Source organism: Schistocerca cancellata, chromosome 4 (genome assembly GCF_023864275.1).
Source record: "Schistocerca cancellata isolate TAMUIC-IGC-003103 chromosome 4, iqSchCanc2.1, whole genome shotgun sequence".
Lineage (NCBI taxonomy): Eukaryota > Metazoa > Arthropoda > Insecta > Orthoptera > Acrididae > Schistocerca > Schistocerca cancellata.
This window is the reverse complement of record NC_064629.1, coordinates 64,033,280-64,051,856: the sequence shown is the minus strand read 5'-3', so window position 1 is coordinate 64,051,856 and position 18,577 is coordinate 64,033,280. Positions and strand designations below refer to the sequence as shown.

The following is an 18,577-nucleotide window of genomic DNA, read 5'->3' as shown; positions in this document are numbered from 1 at the left end:
TTTTCTATTTGAAATATCATGCCATACAACAGGGCATATGATGATACACATTAATAGTTATCAGTGAAATATTGTGACTCATTCCACTTAGATACAGAGACTGGGCATCAAGGATGCTTGTAGAACCACAGTAACATTTATTACTCATTTGTCTGTTTGGTATAGTCCCTCGATGATGGTTGAAAATTGAAACCAGTCAAATAAATGTGTAAAATTCAATACAACAAATTTAATGTTTATTTTCTAAAAGAAAAAAAAGTGTTTCATTACTTATTGAACGTCCCTTGTAGTATTTCTGGGGGCTTGTCATTAAATGTGGATAGTTTCATGGTAAAAATCATTAACAATTTCTCACATCCTGCATCCCAAATTCTAGATATGCAAGGTATCACAATGAAAAAAGTCTGATGTATGCACTCAGTAAATTTGTAAAATAAAGGAATCTACAGCATGTTCACTGAAAAATGTTCTTACAAAACATATGTGGTAGGAAATCTGCATATTCAGTTATTAAAAACCATCTTACATTTTATTAATATCTGAAAAATGTGCTGCTAAGCATCGTTTATAGATAATTAAAGGAATAAAGAAATTGTATAATATAAAGACAACTATTGTGTCAAGAGAATAAAGACATGTTCAGACCAGATTAAAATGATCCAGTTCATATTGGATACATATTGAAGACACAATAGAGTACCACAGTTATGATACCATTGCTGCAGAAAAATAATTCTAAGGCATGTGTCAAAAATGTGTCATATATTCAATAACCATTCTCTGCCATTAGTTGGTATGATAAACTGAAATGTCGCTAGCACAGACAAGTACTTAAAAACTATTTCTTTGAGACCTTTATTTCAGATCCACCTAAGGGAAATTAACAGCCAGGAGATTGAATCAGTTATTGTATCATTGGAAATGAAGATTCACGTGGATGTGAGCCAATTTCAAGAAAGCTACAACACACTATCTTGTAATGAACCATCTGTGTAACATGCCTTTCAGGATTGCTCACTTTTCTCACAACTTAAAATGTGTGGTTCTGACACAGCTATATATGGATGAGAAGTGGGAGTGCATATTGCAAGGGTGGGTAAATGGACACATGCTGTTCAGTATGTGTGCACTATTGCATGTGAATCTGCATGTGTGTGGATGTAGAGTAGGGAACTCCTTTCGGATGCATAACAGCAGCTGTAACCATGTACCAGAAATAATCAAAGTGACAATAGACTACATATGAGCAAGAGCTCAGTATGTGAGTGAGTGGGGATCTTGTCAGCTTCAGTTCTGGACAGTTATAAGCTAGTACGAGTAATAAAATATTGCCAAAGGGAAGTGAAAATATTGTGTAGAAAACAGAAGTCGTGCATTTCAGTGAACATAATTTAGATCATCCACAGTATAGTTGTATATAATTAGTTGGTTAGCCGTGCAGTGTGCTGTGTATGGTGAAGTGGAAGAGCTTGGCGCTTTTCGTGAATGGACAAATTTTTCATTTTATGTTGTATGTAATTGATGAAATGTTAATGCAGAAGTCAGAAAAATATAGAAACAGCAGAAAATCTCAAAGTTGTCAAGTATGAAATAGTTTTTTGTTCTCTGTTTTCATGATATCCACAGTATGCTGTGCTTAACCCCCCCCCCCCCCCCCATTTTATTTTTTATTTGATTAAGTTATGACATAACTTTCAAGGGCAGTTACGTGATTAGACACTCAAGCGTAGCTGATCCTCAACTCCCAGTTTCGGGTCACATGTACTAGAAAGCTGCCAAAAACTACAATATACACACATCAAAATACTTTTTCCATCACCAGGACATGTCATGTAGGTGTGTTGCTATTTTGACTGTTCCTGTACTGATTGGAAGGTCACCCCTGATTGTTTGTAAACATACACAAAGTTACTTTAAACGCTAACTGAAGGTAGAACACTACACTCTAATGAATTGCAGCATTCCATTTGAAAGTAAAGAACAAGTAGGGATGCATTGAGGAACAGTAGAGTGAACATCCATCATGCCACGAAGGACAGCCGTGACCAATGATTGGGTCGGCATGACCATGTCAACTGCAGAACCAGGGAAGTTGCTTGACAAGTGTACTGTAGTCAAAGTGATGTGGTGCAAACATGGAATTGGTTCCAATTGACAGGCAGTGTTCAGGACAGGTCATCCACATCCACAGGGGCACAGGATGACCAATACCTATGACTTTTGAATCAAAGGAAGTATGGGCTTAGTGTTCTAGGACTGAATTTGGTGTCAGGTATTGCATGAAACTGTTGCCAGGCAATTGCATAATACGAATCTCCATTCTCAACTACCATAGTAAGCAACACATCATACACCACATCACCATGGACTCCCTTACAGATAGGCAAGAAATCATGCAGAATCAACCCCAGGATTGGCATCGGGTGGTGTTTATGGATAATTGGTGGAGTGATGTTGGGTTATCATTACATGGGGCCACCTTACGATTCTCGTGTTTGTTGAGAGTGATATCACTACTCTGCAGTACTGGGACAATAGTCTGTAACCAATAGTGGGATCATATTGCTGACAATTCAATGACAGTTTCATCTTTTCATCTTTATGGATGCTAACTTGCATTCTCATCATGCTGTTCTCATGAAATTGTTCTTTTTGCATGCTAGGGTCACCAGGATGGAGTGAACTGCCAGTTTCCCGAATGTGAACCTATTTGAATATGTGTGGGGTCAGTTTAAATGAGCTGTGTTTGGGCATTGATAAAGACCATGTACTTTGCACAGTTTACAAAGAATCGCCACTGTAAAGTGGGACAGTTTGGTCCAGGGGTCTCATCAGTGGTATGGCGCGATGTATTCAAGCCTGTATCTGAGCAAGGGGACATCCCACCACATATTGACATTGCTCAGGTGTATTGTGAAAAACATCCTATGGGAAATAGATGATTTTATCATTACACAAATGTTTCTTTTTTTTTCTTTTTTTTTTTTTGGACACATTTCAGTTGAATACGTATGCATGCTTCAGAGCCAATTTTTGTTTTCTGTGCCATGAATTTCGAAATAAAGGAGTGATGCAAAACTTTTGCTTATATGTGCATTTAATGGAAGCTATTGAAGGAAATTCTGCACTGATTAAATCAGATTCTGTATAGGTGTGTCCATTGTGGAGCACAGTATCAAGAGCATGGTCTGTTATGACACTGGAGCATCCAGTCTAAAGTTCTTGGCTTATTTTTGATTGAGACAACAGGTTTCATGTGGGATGGAATATTCCTTTCTATCTTAATGGAAAACTGGGCAGCACAGCGAAAATGCAAATTTAGATCATGTACTGTACAGATAATCTTGCAGCCTTTCGGGTCTATGCATAAATAAGGAAAGCACACTGTGACCATGTCAAGGGTTGCAGCATTCCATTAGCATTCTATTAGCAAAGCAGTGTTGAAATTGATCCGTAGAGTTCCACAGCAAGATAGTCTAACTCTATAACTGTCATGTTGAACTCTGATGTCTTTTAGTATACAGTGAAAGGCATGTCATAGGGAATAGTGGAATTCTTCTGTCACATATCATAAATCGGGGCCCTAAATATTGGTATCTGTGGGATGGTATGGACCACATACATTTAGTTGTTGTTTCAGCTGCTATCCTAATTACGGTTCTCTCTTCTCCATATGGCAGTTCTGGTCACTGTTTTTTGCAACTATAACAGAGCAATATAACATATTTGTTGTTTTGAAAGAATGAGAAGGAAGGATTAAGAAGTCACAAGCTCTATAAAAAATAGTGGTTTAGAGTTTTTGTTCACACTTCAGACTCTGCCAAATAGTTTCAGAATAATATCTCTCTTATTTCCTTGAGGTGGAAACTTTCCAAAAATCAGTAACTATTAGAAAAAATGAAAATGTAGGTCAAAATTTCATATGTTTCGTGACTCGTGTATCATTATAGTATAGTACTTTTTTTCTATTATTTCTCTCACAGTATTATCATCTAGATAAGGAGGCCTGTCCAAGCTTTGTTAATGAATCTGTGAGGCTATACTTGTGTGATATATAATCATAAAACTGTGAAACTCTTTAACTATAGCCGCAGGGGCAAATGTTATTGTTGGTACCTTCTTAACCCTGCTGTAGTCATGGGAATTTCTGTTACATTATTGGTCACATGGGTGACAGCTGTCAGCCACCATTGTTTTCAGTGTTATTTTAACGATGATGAAACAAAATGGGTTTTACACTTGCCTAATGGTATGGGATTCAGTTAATTACTGAACTTCATACTTGAATGCACTACACTTATTAAAATAGTCACACACAACCTATTTTAATGAAAACAAACAAAAGTGAATTTATATTGCAGCAAAAATGGATAATAAGTTTAGCTTCTGAACAGTACACTGCAATACCTGTATATGAGCCTCACTAATATAGCAATTAAACCAATACTTCCAAAATTACATTTTGGTACATGTATTATTTTGCTCCACACTATCCAAACAATTGACACAAACTTCCTTCAAATGATCAGGGCAGGTCCACTTACTGCACCTAACACACCACTTCCTGGTTGATTTGTCCCGTGATCTGTCAGACTCAAAACATCTTCCCATTTTTCCCTATCCTTCCTCCTGTGGCCTGTTTACAGTCTCTTCCATTCCGAGCAGTAAAAGTCCATGCCTCCTGATCTTAGGAACATGTGGTGCTTGACATCTGCTTTCTGTTTGGGACTTTATAATCTCCCATGCAAGATTGGTTAGGAAAAAAGTTCTCTTCAGTGCTTTGTCGGTTTTTATTGAATTTGTAAATGCAAAATGCATTTATTGCAGCTAAGTTTAGTAGATTGTATAACACTGCCATAGGCCAGTGCCTTGAATTTCAAGCCATATTATTTTTTTGACACAGATGATCAGCCAAGTTCACGCCAACATTTGTCAAGTTCACGCCAACATTTGTCATGTTGTAAAACGTTATGATCTCAGGTGTTTTTGCATCCCCTGTATTGTCCGCCGCTCGTGGTCTCGCGGTAGCGTTCTCACTTCCCGAGCACAGGGTCCCGGGTTCGATTCCCGGCGGGGTCAGGGATTTTCACCTGCCTCGAGATGACTGGGTGGTTGTGTTGTCCTCATCATTTCATCATCATCCAGGAAAGTGGCAAAAATGGACTGAGCAAAGATTGGGTAATTGTACGGGCGCTGATAACCACGCAGTTGAGCGCCCCACAAACCAAACATCTCATCCCCTGTATTGCTGTTGATAACATTGTCGTGGTGAATTGTATAAATTGCAAGGGCGACTTTATTCATCTTGAGACAGTATGACACAAGGGTTTTGTGGTTTTGAAAGCCAAAAATTGGAGATTTTTCAGATCTTTGTTTATTTAGAAGAAACTCCAAAGATACTTCGCATTTCTTTCAGTGAAGTGTGCCCCCATCAGTAAGACCCTTATCTTTGAGACTTTCAGCAGAGAATACGTCGAAAACCGATTATTGGTGGTTACATTTCTGTTAATGCTCGCAATTAGCTCTACCATTGTTATTACATCATGTTGGTTCAATTGTTGTGTTAGTGAGGCTGATATACAGGTATTGCAGTGTATTGTTCATAAGGTAAACTTATTATTCATTTTTGCTTTGTTTGTAAGGTCCATTGAACTGTGAACCTACATAGGTTTCTAAATTTACTGTATATGCTGTCTTAGCATCAACTAAAGCAAATGTTTTCAGCCCATACTTAGTGTGTTTGCTAAGTATGAACTACTGAGAAGGACTGTTACCCAAAACACTAACAGTTTTTCACCTACAGTAAGGATCTCACTTGGCAAGAAGTATTTCTGTAAATTATGTTCTATTATTTCAGACACTTCTTTCTCTTATGGGAGCTAACTTATCACTTTCATTTTTCAAGTTTCTTTCTCTCATATCATCAAAACATAAGCATCATAAGAGAAAGCAAAATCTTTGTTCATTCATTGATAAGTAACATGAATCTAGGCCATTGCCTGTGAAATTGTCCCACATTTGATGAATGTTTTTCCTAGGTAATCTCGTTGTACCCATAAGATACAGTAAACCCCAAAATGTCCTGATTTCTGTTTCATATGTTCTACAGGCACCTCAATCCCTCCCAAACGGTGACCTGAGTGTTTCTATGTAAATATTTGTACAACTGTTTATTTTCCTAGTGTCATTATTATTAGAGAAAAGCCAAAAGCTTCAGAATTTATTTCTCATGCTCCACTTTGCGGTCCAGAGAGATTACATTGGGTGCCGAAGTACGTATGTTAGTTGAGGGCTTCTGTTTCACCCATTTTGTGGCCTTATCTTTACACAAAAAATATCTTTCATTTGCATTGTCACTTAAAACATGCTCTTCCATTATCTTCTGACATTTCTTGCTCAGAAGCTGAACGGTGATCACTAAGTTCATCAAACCAAGCCAACCATGTTGCTGGATCTGAAGTTGTCTCAACATTCCACTATTTATTTGGTACAGACATTAAAATATTACCAGTAATTACGACTGTAAAAATTCAAAGAAAATGTGAGAATGAATGGAAATATAAATGCAGTGTGAAGCATATTATACAATATTTAATATAGACAGTAACTGAAAAATATAGACAGTAAACTGAAAAATATAGACATTAAACTGAAAAATAAAGACCTTGCCTATCGCAAAAGAATCGGAAATGGTAACACCATTAGTCACATGGGTGACAATTGTAACCAGAGCACACAATGTGGGTAAACAATAGCCACGTTCAAACAACAATGGTGATATACTGACCTTTGAAGTGGAACTCAGAGCTAGAGAAATTCATATCTGTGGACACCCCTTATGGGGGACAACATAACAAAAAGAAAATCCCAGGGTGACATACATCACGTGCATGACTACTCAAGGGTTACCAAAAATGTATGTATCAGACATAAGGCAAATGGCATGTTTTACCATTACACTTGGTGGAATGTTTAATGATTAAGAGCAAACACAGAATTTCAGTGCATATTTAGTCAGTAGGAACATGAGCTGTGTTACTGAAGAATGCTTTCTTATAGTTATTTAGCCTGCATGCCACACTCACTGTAACTGTTATACTGTAACTGTTGTTAACTGCTTCTCCTCGGAAGAAAAAGAACTTGGCATTGATTAAAGAAAGAAAAATATATATACATATAATCACAAGCATGACAAAAAATTCATACAATACAGATTTGCCAAGCCATTATTGAACACGTTAAAATACCAGCCATATTGCAAAACCATATGAAATCCACACTGCAGTGCAGTCTTGGTGGGGGTAGGTACCACTGAAGAGCGGCTGGAGATTGAGGAACCTATCATTGTGCATCATTGGTGGTGGGTGGTGGTTGGGGGGGGGAGAGAAGGTTGCTGATGAAACTTGTCCAGATCAGATCAGGTGGGTCCAGGTACTCCAGGGCCCACTCAATAAGATTCTGGGTCACAGTGCAGCCTTGTCTGCGACAGTGCTGTAACCTGCCATTTTCGTGGCTGCATGGAGCGTGCATGGTAGATGGTCCCCGTTTGCCTGTCGGAACTGCCTGGCTGGAAATGTGGAAGGTGTCTGTGTCAGAGGCCAGCTGCTGTGTTCATATGCTTATGGCTGTGCCTGTTGAGGCAGATGCAACTGATTTTGAAAATGTGAACTACCTGCTAGGATGCAGACCGGTGTCCAGAGCTGGATTGTCACAGGGGTGGACAGTTGTGACCACTTGCTGATTTTGAAGCTTTTGTGAACTCAGTGACAGCTGAAGCCTTTCAGGATACTCAAGTACCCACGGTTGCCATTGGAGGTGGAGGATACACTCTGGCTTGTCCACCACTTGCAGCTACGCATATAGCTGATTCTGCTAACTGTGCCATTGGCCATCTGGAGACATCATAAGATACTTACATTGGTTAATCACAATGTGTCTTGACCCAAGTGCATGTCAAAACCTGTTGCCCAAACCACTGTTCTGACTGCGAATTGTGGACGGTGTAGAGGTAGGCAGCAGTGTTTTCTTTCTTTTTTTCATTTTCTTTCTTTCTTTTTTTTAAAAAAGCTGAGATTTTCAAGTCCTTCAGAATTTTTTTGCCTCACTATTTGACTGTTAGAGGAAGGGGTGGCAAAGAGGTGTTGAATAGTGTGTGAAGAGCAAAAACTCTACTAACAGGTTTTGTAGAGTGCCTGTAACTAGATTCCATTGAGTTCTGATCGTATCTATAGTCTGATTCATCTGTCTCTTTCACTTCTTTGCTCAGTTAACACTTGCCACCGTCTCTGCTGATCCCAATCATCCAAGTCCTGAATAGATGCAATGCTGGAATACACAGTACAGAATCTTTTTGTGCATTCAGCATAGCTTGTAGTGTTGTGTGTTTTTTTTTTTTTTTTTTGCCATAGTCCTTTGATTTTCACTGACTCTGAATGATCCAACTAAGGTGTTGGTTCAGAGCTTGCATCCAGATGCTTCAATAGAAACAAAATTCTAAGCAATAGGGGAGAAGGCTTCATAATGCATTTTTATATGTGAACTAATTCATAGTGAACCACATTCAGTTTGTTAGTGGTAATGTCACATTCCGATTAACTCTTTTTATTACTCATTCACAGTAGTTCTGTGATACAGCAGTCGCCAAGAGAGAGAAAAACTGTTGTTATAGGAAGAGAGAGATTATTACTAGGTGTCAGATTTTGTGTAAATGCATTCATTTTTATTGTAGCCAATAAGAAGCTCTTTTGGACATGCAGTAAACTCTCAATTATCCGCAGTAATTGAGAACTTGAAAATATCAAATTCCCTGGATAATCCACAATTACAGTTCAGAGTAATGTATTACAGTTGTTCAGAAATAAAAATTAATTACAGTGTCATAATTCAAATCACTTAACTAATGTTTATAATAAATTCTACTTTAATCATCAAAGATTATGCGAAAATACATACTTATGAAGAATACAGTACAATCCCGTTTCATATTACATTACACTACTTTGAAGCAAATAGCCTTGATTTAATTTCTGTCTCAGTGAGGTAGCTTGTGTTTCACATATCACACTACAAATTTTATGTATCACCAACTTGTCAGAAAGGGGATTGTTGTGGTTTACACTTACTAACAGTCTTTATTCCATATTCGCTGGATAGACAAACAGTGAACAAGAAGTACATAATCACACAGTCAAAGGTTAGTCCAGGTCAGAGGTGATCCTTGTCATCACATGGTAGCCGGTATGTTATGCAGATCATATGGAGCAACGACGAGGATTGCCATTCCTGGCGGAGCACCCACTTCCATACTTCCATCAGGCAGGTTGGCCACGGGATCTCGCCAGGTGATGCAGTGATCACCTCAAGGATGTAGCTTATTTCCAAAAATTTTGTTGTTGTGATCACTTGCAGCTCCATTGGCGGTTCAAGTGGCAAGTATGGTTTGATTTCAGACATTTGCAATAACTCCATCTCGCTGTGTGAGTATTTTAACCCTACAGCCCATTGAAGTGCTGATACATGACTGATTAGTGATTACTGTTTCTGAATTTAAAGAAGTGTTGTCATCTTCATCACTGTCATTCACCACCACATATTTCCCTTGTATTCGCTGAACAATAGCACTGTCACCCAACATCTCATGACCCGACTCATTGCGCTCGACATAAAACCATTCAGAAATATTTATTTTGTTAACAGTTTCAGAACCTGGAGTGCTTTTCAAAACAGTACCTAATGTTGCTTATGAGCAGTCGTCTTTGTCATTAGAATTACTGGTTTCATCAGTTTTAGGATTAATGTTTTCCCATGACTTGGGTATGACTGATTGTTTTACTTTACTTCGTGATTTTATAAATTACGTCTAGCAATTAATTGTTTCCAGACTGTTCAAAGATTGCTACCCCTCATCAATAAGTTTTTGTAGCAGACTTCCTCTATAAATTTTCTTCAAGGCAGCAGTGACACCGTAAACCATTGCTGGATTAAGGCTATCACATTGTGAGGTAATTATTTTGCAAATATCATCCCATGATTCAATTTCAGAGCATTTTTGTTCAAATGGTGTATTGTCCAGTAACAAAACAGCCCTTGCAGGTAGACCTTTCAACAGTAAATTTTCAACCTTTCAGTAGTAAATGCTTACAGAACCATGGTTACAGAACCATGTTTGAAATGTTGTGTGGTCCATCCGAGCCCCTTTCTGCTGAAAATAAAGGACAGGTAAATTGTGCATTTCTTTTTTCTTGAAACATTGCAATTTTTTAGGTGTACCGTCTATGCCAAGCCTAACTTTATGAGATCCTGTACCATTAGTGCAACAAAATTCTCAGTTATCCTTTCTGTGCTTGATGTATAACCAGGTGCACAAAACTTTGTCTTGCAAGCTAAAGTCTTTGTTGGTAGACACTTCCAAAACAACCCAGTTTCATCCACATCATATATCTGCTCTAGCTCTAAATTTTATCATGCAATAAACTCCTAGGAATCATTACAAAATTCAGAAGCACCCTTATTAATTCTATGTAACATTTTTCCTTGGATGGTAATCATCTGGATACCATGATGTTGTTTGTATCTTGTTAACTAGAGGACACGTTAAAATCTCTTCCATTCCCCAAGATAAAAAAAAAAAAAAAACTGAGTGTGTTTGGCCTTATTGTGTCAGATACTTGTGTGCCCTCTGCTTTTTTCTGTTGAAACCATTCCAGCATAGCTTTATCCAGTTTTGTATAAGTACACATTTTCACAGGCTTCCACTCTACAAACCTGCAGGATGAGTCAGAACTGCTAGCAAATTGAATTATTTTGTCTTTGTTTTTCCGAATATCGTGGATCATAGTTTCATCCACATTGTAAATCAATGTCATAGTTCCGGTAACAGTACTGTCTTCTTTGAGTTGTTTATTATTTCCTGTTCCTGCGTTATTGTTAACACAACATGTTTTCACTTTTCAGACATTTTTTTACCAGAAACCAATGACTGTATTCCGTAACAGTTACAGTCTAGTGCGTGTGGTCTTCAAGCAGCACTCTGCTTACTACATTATGTTACATTGCGGGATTATTGCTCACCCGAGTTTAGTGTTTATTCCACTTCTATTAGCCTATCTCCTCCTTCCCTCTCTCTCTGTTTATCTCCTCTGCTCCCTCTCTGTCCATCTCCTTCTCCTCCCTCTCTCTGTCAACCTCCTTCTCCTCCCTCTCTCTGTCAACTTCCTCTGCCCCCCCCCCCCCCCCAATTCTCTGTCCATCTTCTTCTGCCCCTCTATGCATATCCTTCTGCCCCTCTGTGCATCTCCTTCTGCCCCTCTGTGCATCTCCTTCTGCCCCTCTATGCATCTCCTTCTGCCCCTCTATGCATCTCCTTCTGCCCCTCTATGCATCTCCTTCTGCCCCTTTGTACATCTGCTACTCCCCCCCTCTCTGTCCATCTGCTACTCCCCCCCCCCCCCTTTGTCCATCAGCTACTCCCACCTCTCTGTTCATCTGCTCTTCCCTTTTCCGTCCATCTGCTCATACTCCCTCTGTCCATCTGAGCAGATACTTGCTCTGTCTATTTCCTCCTCGCTCCCCTCTATTTCCTCCTCGCTCCCCTCTATTTCCTCCTCGCCCCCCTCTATTTCCTCCTCGCCCTCTCTATTTCCTCCTCGCCCCCTCCATTTCCTCCTCCCCCCTCTGTTTCCTCCTCGCCCCCCTCTGTTTCCTCCTCGCCCCCCTATTTCCTCCTCGCCCCTCTATTTCCTCCTCGCCCCTCTATTTCCTCCTCACCCCTCTATTTCCTCCTCACCCCTCTATTTCCTCCTCGCCCCCTCTATTTCCTCCTCACCCCATCTATCTCCCCTTTCCCCTCTCTCCCCCCTTTCCCCTCTCTCCCCCCTTTCCCCTCTCTCCCCCCTTTCCCCTCTCTCCCCCCTTTCCCCTCTCTCTCCCCTTTCCCCTCTCTCTCCCCTTTCCCCTCTCTCTCCCCTTTCCCCTCTCTCCCCTCTCTCTCCCCTTTCCCCTCTCTCAGTCCACCTCCTCCCGCCTCTCTTTCTGTCCATTTCCTCCTCCTCATCTCTATGTCCATTTCCTCCTCCTCATCTCTATGTCCATTTCCTCCTCCTCATCTCTATGTCCATTTCCTCCTCCTCATCTCTATGTCCATTTCCTCCTCCTCATCTCTATGTCCATTTCCTCCTCCTCATCTCTCTGTACATCTTCCCCTTCCCATCTCACTGTCCCTCTCCTCCTCCCCAATATCTGTGTCCATCTCCTCCTTTCCCTGTCTGTCTATCCATCTCTTCCTCCTCACCCCAATAGGATTTTGCTGGTCCTTATCCACACAGTATTTCATTGCAGATAGTAAGTAATGTGTGTACTAAATTTGTTTGAAATTGATCCAGTATTTTTAGAGGGGTTTTTATCCATGGCTTTGCTCGCATGCAGACAGGTCACACGTATTTGTACACATATTTCACCTGTATCTCAGGCGAATTTCACCCTATAGTTCTGTTTTCATGCAACTCAGTGTTTATGATGTCACATATGTCGAACTATATGCCGTACATTGATGTAATTATGTAGGTACATTTGGCAGCATATGTGTATATTGTCTGCAGAATGTGTTGTAAAGAGACTTAGTAGCAAAGAAGCAATAAATTTAAACATCATGCATGATGCTGCAGTTTTTCACTCATACAATGAGATATACACTCCCGGAAATTGAAATAAGAACACCATGAATTCATTGTCCCAGGAAGGGGAAACTTTATTGACACATTCCTGGGGTCAGATACATCACATGATCACACTGACAGAACCACAGGCACATAGACACAGGCAACAGAGCATGCACAATGTCGGCACTAGTACAGTGTATATCCACCTTTCGCAGCAATGCAGGCTGCTATTCTCCCATGGAGACGATCGTAGAGATGCTGGATGTAGTCCTGTGGAATGGCTTGCCATGCCATTTCCACCTGGCGCCTCAGTTGGACCAGCGTTCGTGCTGGACGTGCAGACCGCGTGAGACGACGCTTCATCCAGTCCCAAACATGCTCAATGGGGGACAGATCCGGAGATCTTGCTGGCCATGGTAGTTGACTTACACCTTCTAGAGCACGTTGGGTGGCACGGGATACTTGCGGACGTGCATTGTCCTGTTGGAACAGCAAGTTCCCTTGCCGGTCTAGGAATGGTAGAACGATGGGTTCGATGATGGTTTGGATGTACCGTGCACTATTCAGTGTCCCCTCGACGATCACCAGTGGTGTACGGCCAGTGTAGGAGATCGCTCCCCACACCATGATGCTGGGTGTTGGCCCTGTGTGCCTCGGTCGTGTGCAGTCCTGATTGTGGCGCTCACCTGCACGGCGCCAAACACGCATACGACCATCATTGGCACCAAGGCAGAAGCGACTCACATCGCTGAAGACGACACGTCTCCATTCGTCCTTCCATTCACGCCTGTCGCGACACCACTGGAGGCGGGCTGCACGATGTTGGGGCGTGAGCGGAAGACGGCCTAACGGTGTGCGGGACCGTAGCCCAGCTTCATGGAGACGGTTGCGAATGGTCCTCGCCGATACCCCAGGAGCAACAGTGTCCCTAATTTGCTGGGAAGTGGCGGTGCGGTCCCCTACGGCACTGCGTAGGATCCTACGGTCTTGGCGTGCATCCGTGCATCGCTGCGGCCCGGTCCCAGGTCGACGGGCACGTGCACCTTCCGCAGACCACTGGCGACAACATCGATGTACTGTGGAGACCTCACGCCCCACGTGTTGAGCAATTCGGCGGTACGTCCACCCGGCCTCCCGCATGCCCACTATACGCCCCCGCTCAAAGTCCGTCAACTGCACATACGGTTCACGTCCACGCTGTCGCGGCATGCTACCAGTGTTAAAGACTGCGATGGAGCTCCGTATGCCACGGCAAACTGGCTGACACTGACGGCGGCGGTGCACAAATGCTGCGCAGCTAGCGCCATTCGACGGCCAACACCGCGGTTCCTGGTGTGTCCGCTGTGCCGTGCGTGTGATCATTGCTTGTACAGCCCTCTCGCAGTGTCCGGAGCAAGTATGGTGGGTCTGACACACCGGTGTCAATGTGTTCTTTTTTCCATTTCCAGGAGTGTATAATTTTGATGTATATTCATTGGTAGATGTGAATACTATCTGGAAAATGTGTCACAAATACAGTTAGAAGTTAAGCAGTTATAATTTAAAATATCCTATCTGATGTGACAATTTTAATGCATGAACAGTGAAAATGTAGTAAGTGGTAAACTTTTTTCTGTTCATCATTGTGTGGGGGTTTTCAACAAGAAAAAGGTTTTGTTAAGATTTCAAATTATGTGTTAAGTTTGTTGCAAGTCACTAAATGCTCTCATTCTCAAAATACTGGATGAAAAGAACCTGGGTATTCACTCGTCGTGGGTAGCACTTGCTTTTCATCTGCACTCCCAACCCTTTGGTAGGCAGGTGATTCTCACCATCACAGCGACTTTTTTCAGGCAGTAAATGTTGTGTGTGCCGAGTGTAGTTGAAGTTGGTCCAGTAGCTTAGGAGGAGATTTGGAACATACAAAGGTCGTTCAGGAAGTAAAGAACATTGTGGCATAACTAAATAGAAATGAAAGATATTGACACAAAACATTATTTACAAAGTTATAGTACCTTATTCTATTTTTTAGTGTTGTCACCATAGCTGTCAAGATACACTCCTGGAAATGGAAAAAAGAACACATTGACACCGGTGTGTCAGACCCACCATACTTGCTCCGGACACTGCGAGAGGGCTGTACAAGCAATGATCACACGCACGGCACAGCGGACACACCAGGAACCGCGGTGTTGGCCGTCGAATGGCGCTAGCTGCGCAGCATTTGTGCACCGCCGCCGTCAGTGTCAGCCAGTTTGCCGTGGCATACGGAGCTCCATCGCAGTCTTTAACACTGGTAGCATGCCGCGACAGTGTGGACGTGAACCGTATGTGCAGTTGACGGACTTTGAGCGAGGGCGTATAGTGGGCATGCGGGAGGCCGGGTGGACGTACCGCCGAATTGCTCAACACGTGGGGCGTGAGGTCTCCACAGTACATCGATGTTGTCGCCAGTGGTCGGCGGAAGGTGCACGTGCCCGTCGACCTGGGACCGGACCGCAGCGACGCACGGATGCACGCCAAGACCGTAGGATCCTACGCAGTGCCGTAGGGGACCGCACCGCCACTTCCCAGCAAATTAGGGACACTGTTGCTCCTGGGGTATCGGCGAGGACCATTCGCAACCGTCTCCATGAAGCTGGGCTACGGTCCCGCACACCGTTAGGCCGTCTTCCGCTCACGCCCCAACATCGTGCAGCCCGCCTCCAGTGGTGTCGCGACAGGCGTGAATGGAGGGACGAATGGAGACGTGTCGTCTTCAGCGATGAGAGTCGCTTCTGCCTTGGTGCCAATGATGGTCGTATGCGTGTTTGGCGCCGTGCAGGTGAGCGCCACAATCAGGACTGCATACGACCGAGGCACACAGGGCCAACACCCGGCATCATGGTGTGGGGAGCGATCTCCTACACTGGCCGTACACCACTGGTGATCGTCAAGGGGACACTGAATAGTGCACGGTACATCCAAACCATCATCGAACCCATCGTTCTACCATTCCTAGACCGGCAAGGGAACTTGCTGTTCCAACAGGACAATGCACGTCCGCATGTATCCCGTGCCACCCAACGTGCTCTAGAAGGTGTAAGTCAACTACCCTGGCCAGCAAGATCTCCGGATCTGTCCCCCATTGAGCATGTTTGGGACTGGTTGAAGCGTCGTCTCACGCGGTCTGCACGTCCAGCACGAACGCTGGTCCAACTGAGGCGTCAGGTGGAAATGGCATGGCAAGCCGTTCCACAGGACTACATCCAGCATCTCTACGATCGTCTCCATGGGAGAATAGCAGCCTGCATTGCTGCGAAAGGTGGATATACACTGTACTAGTGCCGACATTGTGCATGCTCTGTTGCCTGTGTCTATGTGCCTGTGGTTCTCTCAGTGTGATCATGTGATGTATCTGACTCCAGGAATGTGTCAATAAAGTTTCCCCTTCCTGGGACAATGAATTCACGGTGTTCTTATTTCAATTTCCAGGAGTGTACTTACAGTAATGTGGAGCTGATTTTTCAATTCCTATATTGTACCACCAAACGAGATTTGAATCAGGATATCATTGCTTGTTTGAGCTCTGTTTTTCACGCAAAAATTCCTTTAGTTTTGGGAATAAGTGAAAATCACTTGGTGCCAAGTCAGGGCTGTAAGGACGTCCAAAAATTTCTCACTTGAGATGCTGAAGTTCTTACTGTGTTCATGCTGATGCATGAGGTCACACAATGTTATGAATCAAAAAACACCTTTGCCAACAACATTCCCTGTTTCTTGTCTTGAATGGCACACCAAAGTCATTGAAGAGTTCAGCAATAGGCCTGTGAATTGATTGTTTGGCCTCTTGGCATGATATGCACATGAATCAAATCATTGACACTACACAATTCGCATTTGGTGGGATTTTCAGAGGGTGCCGCCATTTCAAAAGGTTACATAACAGCAACAAAATTCAGCTCATAGTGAGAAAGTGGAAGGAGCTACCTGGCACACTGGCAGTCGTGGTGGTGGAGGATTGGCGCCTGGCATGGTGTGCAATCATTTTTTACTTCCTGAACAACCCTTGTGCATACATACACAATACATACCTACATTTTTATAATATATATGGATGTACGTGAATATTTTGATTGCACTGTAAGTATGGATTTTAAAAGCTTGATTATTATGCACAATATTATGAAAAGGATACATTGTTGTTTGCCATGTAGAGCAGACATTGAGTCACAGACATGCACAATGAAAAAGACTGCTATACATTTAAGCTTTCAGCCAAAAGGCCTTTTCCAAAGAAGAAAACACACACATACATACACACACACACACACACACACACACACACACACACACACACACACACACACACACACACACACACTCTGTAGAGCCAAAGAAACTGATGGACCTGCGTAATATCTTGTAGGGCCCCTGCGAGCATACTCATAAGAGTACGAGGGGGTGGAGATCTCTTCTTAAGAGCACATTGCAAGGCCCCAGATATACTCAATAATGTTCATGTCTGGGGAATTTGGTGGCCAGCAGAGGTTTTTAAACTCAAAATAGTGTTCCTGGAACCACTATGTAGCAATTCTGGACCTGTGGGATGTCACATTGTCCTGCTGGAATTCCGTCAGAATGCACAATGAACACAAATGGATGCAGGTGATCAGACAGGATGCTTACGTATGTGTCACCTGTCACAGTCATATCTAGACATATCAGGCGCCCCACATCACTCCAGCCGCACACACCCCACACCATTAGAGAGCCTCCACCAGCTTGAGCAGTCCCCTACTGACATGCAGGGTCCATGGATTCATGAGGTTGTCTCCATACTCCGGTCGATACAATTTGAAACAAGACTCATCCAACCAGGCATCATGTTTCCAGTCATCAACAGTGCAATGATGGTGTTGACGGCACAGGCGAGGCGTAAAGCTTTGTGTCATGCAGTCATCAGGGATACACTAATGGGCCTTCGGCTCCAAAAGCCTATATCGATGATGTTTTGTTGAATGGTTCGCATGATGAGACTTGTTGATGGCCCAGCATTGATATCTGCTGCAATTTGCAGAAGAGTTGCACTTCTCTCATGTTGAACAATTCTCTTCAGTGGTAGTTGGTCCCGTTCTTGCAGGATCTGTTACCAGCCACAGTGATGTCAGAGATTTGATGTTTTACTGGATTCCTGATATTCATGGTAGACTCGTGAAATGGTCGTATGGGAAAATCCCCACTTCATCGCTACCTTGGAGATGCTGTGTCCCATCGCTCGTGCGCCGACTATTACACCACATTCAAACTCATTTAAATCTTGATAACCTGCCATTGTAGCAGCAGTAACCAATCTAACAACTGCACCAGATACTTGTTGTCTTATATAGGCATTGTCGACCACAGTACTGTCTCCTGCCTGTTTACATATCTCTGTATTTGAATACGCATGCCTATACCATTTTCTTTGGCACTTGAGTGTTCAGACAAGTACGTCTTGCACACATGGGACCACTGTCTCTGGCCACTGTGGCCAGACTGCAGACAGCGACTGTGCCTAATGGGAACAGCAACCTGTCATGGGTGGTAGGGATAAGGAGGCAGCATGGGACGGAGATTGGTAATAGCAGGGTAGGGGAGGGTGCAGTGCTGCTTGTGAGAGTGTGCAGTGTTGTGCTTGGGACAAGGTAGGGCTGCTAGAGGTGCAATTGTGTTGTGAGGTTGTGGGAAGTGGGGGGAGGGGGGGATGGAAAAGGAGAGAAGTAGGGGAGATGAAAAAGACTAGTGAGTGCATTGGCAGAATAGAGGACAGTCTAGCACTGTAGTGAGAATGGAGTAGAGGATAGGTAGGTGAAGGACAGGGAGTAGCGAAGGTTGGTACCAGAGGTTACAGGAACATATCGGCAGGCTTTATCGCACAGTGAGTTCCCACCAGCACAGTTCAGAAAGTTGGTATTGGTAGG

General features: G+C 42.9%; 1 protein-coding gene across 2 annotated transcripts in view; it reads left to right on the top strand.

The window, feature by feature from the left end:
- Window positions 1-18,577, top strand: part of LOC126183359 (rab-like protein 6) — a 190,875-nt gene that overhangs the window by 157,771 nt on the left and 14,527 nt on the right. The window contains exon 10 of one of the 2 annotated variants that reach the window (XM_049925277.1): window positions 865-1,112. The exons of the other annotated variant lie outside the window; for it this stretch is intronic. Coding sequence (XP_049781234.1) covers window positions 865-996 — 132 coding nt within the window. The 3' untranslated portion in view covers window positions 997-1,112. Of the gene's footprint in view, window positions 1-864; window positions 1,113-18,577 lie in introns of those variants that run through there. 2 annotated transcript variants of the gene reach the window in all.